Genomic DNA, 10000 nt, shown 5'->3' on the forward strand with positions numbered 1-10000 from the left:
AAGAAAAAGCAAGAGGCATAAATGGTAGACAAAGGCAAGGAGGTGGAGAAGCGAAGAGGGAAGTGAGGGGAAGGGGAAAAAAAAGTGACCAAAATGATTAAGAGGAGAGATGAGAGAGGGAGAGGAGAGGGATGAGTGAGAGGAGGGGAAAAGAGGAGAGAGAGAGAGAGAGAGAGAGAGAGAGAGAGAGAGAGAGAGAGAGAGAGAGAGAGAGAGAGAGAGAGAGAGAGAGAGAGAGAGAGAGAGAGAGAGAGAGAGAGAGTGTGTGAGGGGAGACTAAAGTGAACAAAAGAGGGGAGTAAAAATAGCACTTTCTTCTCCCTACAGAGGAAAAAATTTATTGCGAAGGTTAAGAATGTGGTTATATTTTCGTCTGTCTGTCTGTGTGTGTGTGTGTGTGTGTGTGTGTGTGTGTGTGTGTGTGTGTGTGTGTGTGTGTGTGTGTGTGTGTGTCTGTCACTCAGTCATGTGTAACGAATGCTTCTCTGTCTGTCTGTCTGTCTGTCTGTCATTCTATTGTCGTCTTTGTCTTCTTTTGTCTGTCTGTCTGTGTGTCTGTGAATATTTGTTGCTCTTTGTATTTTTTTATATTTTTCTCTATTTTGGTCAATATATTTTCTTTTTTACCTCTTTGTCATTGTCCTCCTCCTCTTTCTCTTCTTCTTCTTCTTCTTCTTCTTCTTCTTCTTCTTTCTTCTGCCTTGCTTTTATCTTTCACTTTATCGTTCTTTCTTTCTTTCTTTCTTTCTTTGAGTTTCTTCTATTTCTCCATCTCTTCCTCCAGTTCCTCTTCCTCTTTCTACTCCTCCTCCTTGTCTTATAGTTTTCTTGTTCTTCTTGTTCTTGTTCTTGTTCTTCTTAATCTCTTATTTTCTTACACTTTCTTTCTCTTACTTTTTCTTTTTCTTTCTCTTTCTTTCTCTTTCTCTCCCTCCTCCTCTTCTTCTCTTCTTTTCACTTGCTCCGGTGCATCTTAATTTAACAGTCTATTTTTTCTCCACTCCCCCTCCTCCTCCTCCTTCCCTTCCTCCTTCTCTTCCTCTTCGCCTCCTCTTTTTTTCTTCTTTTTTACACTTCTTCATTATGTAACGTATCTTCGTCCGTCTTTGATCCTTTCTCTCTCTTTTTATCTTCTTCCTCTTAATCTTCGCTTCACACACACCCAAATACACCCACCCACCCATACACACACACACACACACACACACACACACTCTCTCTCTCTCTCTCTCTCTCTCTCTCTCTCTCTCTCTCTAAGGTTTTGTTCTCTCGTCAGTACAGTTTTCAAAGGCCACAAAGTTATATTTTCGTGGGTGTTCTTATAGATCTTTGTCATACTATTACTACAATCATGAAAACACCTTTAAAGATTCCAAGAAAAATATAATAGACTCTGTTAAACCACTAGAATCATGAAAAGGATCCTTGAAAACGCCAAGAGATTCCACTAAAGGATGCAAGACAGAGACCTAAAAACACTGTCAAACCTAATATTCCCTGTTTTTGTCTCTCTCGTCCTCCCTAACAGAAGGAAGACTTGAAAACGATCTCTAATACATACTCAGTTCTTCTCTCATCCCAAAACACACACACACACACATACACACACACAGACTACAAAAAATATCCACTAACACACACCCTCCTCTCTCTTTTCCTCGTCCCAAACAGAAGGAAGACTTGAAAATAATGTCTAACCTAACTCTAACACTCACACACAAACACACATCCTTCCCTGTCTCTCTCATCCCAAAACACAGTCACTGGAAACTATCACCCACTATGCACACTGCCCACCACCCACCCTCTCCCAAAACAGAGGGAAGACTTGAAAATAACCCTTAAATTAACACCCTGTCCCTTCCTCTCTCCCTCCTCCTCTCATCCCAGAACACAGGCACATCACACCACCGCCTGTAACACCAACACTTCTCTCTCTAAACAGAAGGAGGAGTGCCCGAAGCGCCTCCTCACCTGCCAGCACTGTGAGTTGGAGGTGCAGGCCAGTGAGCTGCAGAAACACGTTGAGTACTGTGAGGCGAGGACTGAGCGGTGTAAGGGATGCACCAAGTACGTTCAAGTCAAGCATCTGCAGTTTCATTACGAGAGTGACCACCGCTACCTGAGGCCTGAGGATAAAGGTGAGCGGGGAAGAGTGGGTGAGAGGGAGAGAGAGGGGGTGTGTGTGAGAGGTGTAGAGGAGAAAGGGTGTAGGTTTGAGGGTGGTACTCGTATAAGGGTCAGGTGAAAGGGAGGTGAAAGAAGAATGTGAGTTTGGAGGGAATGAATGAGAAAGTAAGAGGCAGTGAGGTAAGAGGAGGAGAGGAGAGTGGCGGAGGTAAGAGGGAGAGGGTGACAGGAAGTAGGGGGATAAATGAGGGATAGGTGAGTACAGGAGTCAGGTAAGAGTAAATGAGAAGAGAGAGAGAGAGAGAGAGAGAGAGAGAGAGAGAGAGAGAGAGAGAGAGAGAGAGAGAGAGAGAGAGAGAGAGAGAGAGAGAGAGAGAGAGAGAGAGTTTCCGGCTGGGTTTGTCTTCATTTCTGCACATGTATTCATATTTACTCGAGTGTGTCTATCTGTTTGTCTGTTTCTTGTTGGTTCTCTTCCTCATCATTCACTTTTGTTTCTCCAAATCATTCCCTCCCTCCACTCACCTCTCACTTCCTCACGCCCCTCACACCTCCCCTCCTGTCACTCCTTCCCTTCCTTCCTCTCCCACACAGCCTCTCTTCACTCCCTTCCTTCCATGACACCTGACCACCCACCCTCATTCCACGTTCTCTTGCAGCCTTTCTCCTCTGCCTCCCATCACCTCTCACTCCCTCCCCCCTCCACCCTCTCATCTACACCCACCATTCATTCTCTCAGTCCTTCATATCACCACCTTTCCATCACCTCACACCCCCACGCACTATCACCCTTCCTACCCACTCACTCTCTCCCTCACAGCCGGCCGTAACAGCTCCGACGATGAAGCAAGTGATGAGTGTCCAATCTGCCTGGGTCCCTTCACACTCCCGCTGGCCCTGGAGTGTGGCCATACCTTCTGCATGGTGTGCGTCAAGGGCATCGCCAACACCACCAAGAACTGTGCCATCTGCAGAAGAGATATACCAAGGGACATGCTCATGGACGTAAGGTGAGGGGGAGAGGGAGAGGAGGAGAGGGGGATGCCACGAGGATGTGAAAGAAAAGGATGGGGAGTGAATGGAGGTAGGTATGGTGATGGGGGAGAGAGAGAGAGAGAGAGAGAGAGAGAGAGAGAGAGAGAGAGAGAGAGAGAGAGAGAGAGAGAGAGAGAGAGAGAGAGAGAGAGAGAGAGAGAGAGAGAGAGAGAGAATGCGTGAGTGTGCCTCAGTGTAATACTCCTGGTAAATAGCGAGTGAGAGCGTGGGAGAGTGAGAGAGAGTGCGAGAGTGAGTGTATGAAATATTGTGTTGTTGCAAGGCACGTATATTGTTTGAGAGAGAGAGAGAGAGAGAGAGAGAGAGAGAGAGAGAGAGAGAGAGAGAGAGAGAGAGAGAGAGAGAGAGAGAGAGAGAGAGAGAGAGAGAGAGAATTATGAAACAGGAAAGAAGGGAGAAGAAAAGAGAAAAGAAGATAAGGAAATTAAAATATAAAAGAGAAAAGGAGGAGAAAGAATGGAGGATAAAAGGAAAAGAGGAGGAAAATTAAGGAAAAACAAGAAGAGACAAAGAAAAGAATATAAAATAGAGGAGGAGGAGGAGGAGGAGGAGGAGGAGGAGGAGGAGGAGGAGGAGGAGGAGGAGAGGTGTTGCTTTTAAGTGTTGGTTAAGACAATTAGGAAAGGTTGGTTATGAAAATGGTGTTTTGCATGGAAGGGACGAGGAAACTAATTGAATTTTCCCCATCTACTCTATCCTCTTCCTCCTCTTCTTCTTCCTTTCTTCGTCTCTCGCCTTCTTCTACATCTTCTATATTTAATCTTCTTCCTCTTTTTCGTCTTTCCTTTTTTGTTTTTTTCGTTTTCTTCTTTTTTTTTTCTTCTCTGCTACTTTCGCCTCTTCTCTTCTACTTCTCTTCTACTTCTACAACTCCTCCTCCTTCTTCTCTTGATCTCCCTTTTTTCCTCTCCTTTTTTGTTTCTTCTTCTTCTTCTTCTTCTTTTTCTTTTCCTTCTTCTTCTTCACCTCTATTTTTGTCCAACATTATTTATTTTTGAAAGACAAAAAGTTAACTTTTTCTTAACTCTCTCTCTCTCTCTCTCTCTCTCTCTCTCTCTCTCTCTCTCTCTCTCTCTCTCTCTCTCTCTCTCTCTCTCTAGATATCGTATAAAGATCGAAATTTCTCTTTTCTTTACATCCAATGTTTTTTTTTTATATTTCTTTTTCCATCCAAGATATTCTCTTTCTTTCTATTCTCAGTTTTCTCCTTCCTTTCCATTATAAATCTTTTCCATCCATCCATCTTTGTTTTTTATTTTTCATTTTACTCATCTTTCTCTCTTCTCTTTCATTTGACTTCTGTATCTTTTCATTCAAATTTCTTATTTTTTTGCGATTAAAATCCTATATATATTTTTTTTCATTCAGCTTCCTTTTCTTTCCCTTTTCTCCATTCAAAATCTCTCTCTTTCTACTAAAAACTTTCCTTTTGTTTCCACTCAGCCTTCTTTCCCCCATTGTAATATCTCCCTTTTTTTTCCATTCACATTTACTTTCCTCCTTTTCACTTTCACTTTCCATTTTCTCATATAAAAGTTTCCCTTCCTTTCACTTAACTTTCCCTTATGTTCTCCAGGTTCTGCCGCGAGGAGGAGATCATCAAGAACTACGTGAACAAGCCGCGGAACAAGAAGAACACGCGTAGCCACAGCGTTCCCAACAGAAGCTCTTACACTGCCACGCCCACACGCCGCCTCGTGCACCACACCACGCAGGACTACGATGGTGTGTGTGTGTGTGTGTGTGTGTGTGTGTGTGTGTGTGTGTGTGTGTGTGTGTGTGTGTGTGTGTGTGTGTGTGTGTGTGTGTGTTTGGGATAGGGTTTTACAGTTTTTTTCCTTTCTTTTTGTCATAATGAAAATAAAAAAAGAGAAAAATGACTTAAAATTGTTATCAAAAGAGTCTACATTCTATTTTCGTTTTTTTTTTGTTGTTGTTATTTTTTTCTTTAAAGAATGTAATTTATAATTTTGTTCTGTGTTTCTACTGTGTGTGTGTGTTGTGTGTGTGTGTGTGTGTGTGTGTGTGTGTGTGTGTGTGTGTGTGTGTGTGTGTGTGTGTGTGTGTGTGTGTGTGTGTGTGTGTGTGTGTGTGTGTGTTTATTTTAGAGAGCTTACAAATCAATGGTCTATCTATCTATCTTCCTTTCTATCTGAGAGTGTGTGTCTGTGTGTATTATGTATCATCTATTTTGTATCATGTATTTTTGCTACTCTTGTGTCAATAAACTAAAAACTGTGTGTGTGTGTGTGTGTGTGTGTGTGTGTGTGTGTGTGTGTGTGTGTGTGTGTGTGTGTGTGTGTGTGTGTTTAGAAGTCATTTTTTTTGTGTGTGTGTGTGTGTTTAGAAGTCAGTTTTTTTTGTGTGTGTGTGTCAATTTCTTGCAGTTTTCCTCTTCTTTATCCGCAGTTGCATTACTACTACTACTACTACTACCACTACTACTACTACCACCACTACTACTACTACTACTACTACTACTACTTCCACTACTACTGCTACTATTCTCCTCCCGCAGACATGGTGAACGCGCTCCTGTCCTCCCGCACCTCCTCCACCTCCTACAGGTACCAGCGGCCCTCCAACACCCACACCCCTCCCTCCTACACCCCCTACTCCTCCTCCACCACCTCCACCACCACCTCCTCCACCTCCTCCTCCTCCTCCACCTCCTGCCAAGAATCTTGCCAAGAATCCTGCAGCGAGAACAAGGAATCTGTGAACGATGACGACTGCTGCTGCTCCTCCTCCTCCTCCTCCTCCTCCTCCCCCTCCTCCTCCCCTTCCTCCACCTCCTCCACCACCACGACTACCACTAGCCCCTCCACACGCGTCAATACGACCTCCAGCACCACCAGTTCCTACACCAGGCCCTCCACCACGACCTCTTCTACTACTACTACTACTACCCCAAGGGCTACTACTACTACTACTACCACTACTACAAGGTCTACTACGGTTCCTGCCACGCCGAGGACCACCACAGCTCCTTCCCCTTCCTCTTCCTCCTCCTCCTCTTCCTCCTCCACCTCCTCCTCCCCCTCCAGTCTCTCCAATGGCGCTCGTCCCCGCAGACCCACATCTCTCGCTCTGGAGACAATGTCCACGCTGAGCTCTCTCTCTGCCGCCACCAGCCCCTCCTCCCGCACTGAAGGTGAGTGTTCGTCTCTCTCTCTCTCTCTCTCTCTCTCTCTCTCTCTCTCTCTCTCTCTCTCTCTCTCTCTCTTGTTTGTGTAACTGCCTACTTGTGTGTTTGTTTTTCCTAACCTAACAACCTAACACACTCCTTTCTCCTCCTCTCTACCTTTTCACTTTCCCTCGCCTAACCTAACCTAACTTAACCAAACACACACACCTCTTCTCTCTACTCATTCCCTCTGCCTCGCCTAACCTAACCTAACCTAACACATACCTTTCTCTTCTCTACCTTTTCACTCCCCCTCACTAAAGCAAACATAAACTAATCTAGGCTAATTTAACCTAACACACACACACACACACACACACACACACACACACCTCTATCAACCTCCGTTCTACTCAATCTTTCCCGCAGACTCCACCAGGACGCGCCCCCCGAGGAACGCCACACAGGAGCAGTACGACCGCTGGCTTGCCTTTCAGCTGGCCAAGGCGGAGGACGACTTACCTGCCGCGGAGTTCAACAGGAAGCACAAGCCAGCATTCAAGAGGTCCCTGTCCATGCCAGAGCGACCCGTGAGTGACTGTGGGGGGAGGGAATGATGGGAGAGTGAGGGAGGGTTATAAAAGGGTAAAATGGTGATGGAATTTGGGGTCTGTATGGGAAAGTGATAAATGTTATTGATTAGATAAGGAAAAAGGCTGAAGGGGCCAGTAATGTGTGATGGGAGGGTGAGAGAAAGGTGACAGTGTGATGGAATGCGATTTGTGGAGGGAAATGATGCTAAATGTTGATAGGAAGGTAATGCAGGGTATGGGACAGTGCCGGAGAGAAGTGGAATGGTGACAGAAAGTGATAAAGGGGGGAGAGAGAGAGAGAGAGACAGAGAGAGACAGAGAGAGAGAGAGAGAGAGAGAGAGAGAGAGAGAGAGAGAGAGAGAGAGAGAGAGAGAGAGAGAGAGAGAGAGAGAGAGAGAAACACTAGAAAATGAGAAGAAGGAGAACGTGTTAGCAAAGGAAACAAATAAGGTGATAGAAAGAAGGATGTAAAGACAGAGAAAAGACTAACAAAGAAAGGAGAAAGAGAAGTGTTAAAATCAAAACACTTATGGATAAATAGGATGTACTGCAGGATCCTTCAGCGCCTCCTACAGTATCCTAACACCTCCTTACCACCCCCACCACAGGACACCTCTTCAAGCAGTGAGAGCGAATCGGAGGACTCAGATAACTCCCCCGGCGCAGCACACGACGTCCCCCCGCCTCTCCAAGGACCCTCCCCTCCTCCTCTTCCTCCTCCTCTGCCTCCTCCTCTTCAAGCACCACGCCCATCAGCAAGTCCTCGAGTGACTCCAACGCCACCACGAGCAGCAGCAGCAGCAGTGTGTTGAGTACAGGAGCGCGCCCCAAGAACACCCGCCTGAAGAAACGTGTGTCCTTCAGAGAGGAAACGGTGCGTGCCTGTGTCTCTCAGTGTGCGGTGGTTTTGGTTGTACAGCGGTAGCTCAGTCGGTAGCGAGTCCAAATGCAATACGATAAGTCATGTGTTCGAATCCTGGTTAAGGTGGATTTTTTATTTATTTTTTTTTATTTCTGGGACTGTGTGTGTGTGTGTGTGTGTGTGTGTGTGTGTGTGTGTGTGTTTTTTTTCTTCTTTCCTTTTTTTCGTCTCTTCTTTTTTCTAGTTTTCTTCTCTTTCTCTTTTCTCATACGAGTGTGTGTGTTTAGTTCTCGTTGATGTTATGGTGTTGACTCTCTCTCTCTCTCTCTCTCTCTCTCTCTCTCTCTCTCTCTCTCTCTCTCTCTCTGTAACGCCCCCTCCCCCCGCAGACCCCCGTGCGTCGCGAGGCCCCCGTGCTGCTGCCGTGTGAGTTCTGCGATGAAATGTTCTCAGAGCGTGACCTGATGCGGCACCAGACCAGCTGCGACAAGAACGAGACGCAGCTGCCCAGGACCTCCCGCCTCACGCCCATGTCCACGCCGCCCACCAGCCCCTCCTCCAGCGCCTCCTTCATCCCCTCCTCCACCTTCAGTCCCTCCTCCTCCAGCTCCTTCATCCCTGCTGCCTCGTCTTCCTCCTCTGCTGCTGCTGCTTCGTCTTCTGCTACAGTTTCCACAGCTGCCTCGTCCTCTGCTGTAACCTCATCATCTGCCACGACTTCCTCCTCCTCCTCCTCTTCCTCCTCCGCAAATACCGTCAGGCCCAGGACAGCCGCGCCCCGCCCCTCCGTCACCACCTCTGCAAGAAGGTCCAGTGCCGGCACGGAAGCCTCCAGCAGGGCCAGTCCAGCTCCTGCCCCTGCCAGGACCCCCGCCTCGCCTCAGCGCAGGAGCCCCACGCTGAGCCCCCCGCCCCACGCAGGAACGCCGCCTCCCGCCACCATCACCATCGTGGACCGTCCCCCGCCCTCCGTGGTGGTGTCAGCAGCCAGCGTCAGGCCCTTCAGCGAGAGCCCCGCTCCCAGCGCCTCCACCAGCAGCGCCTCCGTCTGCACCTCGCCCTCCACCAGCTCCTCCGCCTCCCCCGTGCCCGCCCCCACCTCGGCGCCCGCGGACACGCCCACCACGGACCTGGAGATGGAGGAGATGGAGGAGGAGACGCCCTACATGCGCCCACGCCGCGGCCGACTGCTGTCCTCCGCCATCTTCTCCTGGCGCAGCATCTCGGCCACGGGCGCAGCCTCCCGCAGGGGGTACATGCGCTCCAACACGGCGCCCCTCGAGGACACGGGCGTGGACGAGGACGAGGAGATCCCCGCGCCCCCCGTCCTCACCAGTCTGTCAGCCACCCAGCTGCCGCCCACGTCCCCAGAGCCCCAGAGCACCCCGCCCCCCGGCCGCCGACAAGCACCCTCCCCGCCCCCAGCCCGCGCCACCCCTGCCTCGCCCCCTACCAGCCGCCGCCCTGCCCCATCACCCCCACCAGCAAGGCCACCGCCCCCCGCCTCTCCCCCGCAGTCCCAGGAGCGCCCCGAGACCGTCTTCGTCAAGAACCCCAACAAGTACCGCGCTCCCCCGCCGCCACAGCCCCCGCAACCCCCAGCACAGCCCCCGCAGGCACCCCAGACGCAGGCCAAGACACAAACAACCACACAACCCCTGCAACCTACATCACAGCCCTCGCAGGCACCCCAGACGCAGGCCAAGACACAGACGCCCACACCACAGCCCAAAACAGCAACAACAACAGCAACCAAAACACAAACACAGCAAGTCAAAACGTTTTCTTCCACCACCTCCACGTCCTCCACGACCACTACAGCCTCTTCTTCTTCCTCCTCCTCCTCCTCCACCCGCAAGCCCACCGCCCCCCCGCCCCCCAAGAAGCAAGGGGAGGCTAAGGGGTCGACGCAGCAGCTCAATGGGTTCCGATTCGACAGTCAGCCCATGATGGTGGGTGGCATAGAAGATGGGATTCCGTGTGAGTTCTGCAGTAAAGTGTTGCCGAGTAGCAAGTTTCAAAGCCACCAGGTGAGGGGGTGTTGCTTTGTGTGTGTGTGTGTGTGTGTGTGTGTGTGTGTGTGTGTGTGTGTGTGTGTGTGTGTGTGTGTGTGTGTGTGTGTGTGTGTGTGTGTGTAAGTGAGTGAGCGAGTGAGTGAATGAATGAGTCTTTGTTGTTTCATACTGTTTTTGTTTTGTTGAGTGAGTGAGTGAGTGAGTGAGTGAGTGAGT

General features: G+C 49.0%; 1 protein-coding gene across 1 annotated transcript in view; it reads left to right on the forward strand.

The window, feature by feature from the left end:
- Positions 1-10000, forward strand: part of LOC135092955 (mucin-2-like) — a 60367-nt gene that overhangs the window by 35554 nt on the left and 14813 nt on the right. The window contains 7 exon segments of the mRNA XM_063991778.1: positions 1946-2141; positions 2951-3140; positions 4763-4911; positions 5705-6340; positions 6743-6903; positions 7560-7781; positions 8159-9799. Coding sequence (XP_063847848.1) covers positions 1946-2141; positions 2951-3140; positions 4763-4911; positions 5705-6340; positions 6743-6903; positions 7560-7781; positions 8159-9799 — 3195 coding nt within the window.

The sequence above is a fragment of the Scylla paramamosain genome, chromosome 41, assembly GCF_035594125.1.
Source record: "Scylla paramamosain isolate STU-SP2022 chromosome 41, ASM3559412v1, whole genome shotgun sequence".
Lineage (NCBI taxonomy): Eukaryota > Metazoa > Arthropoda > Malacostraca > Decapoda > Portunidae > Scylla > Scylla paramamosain.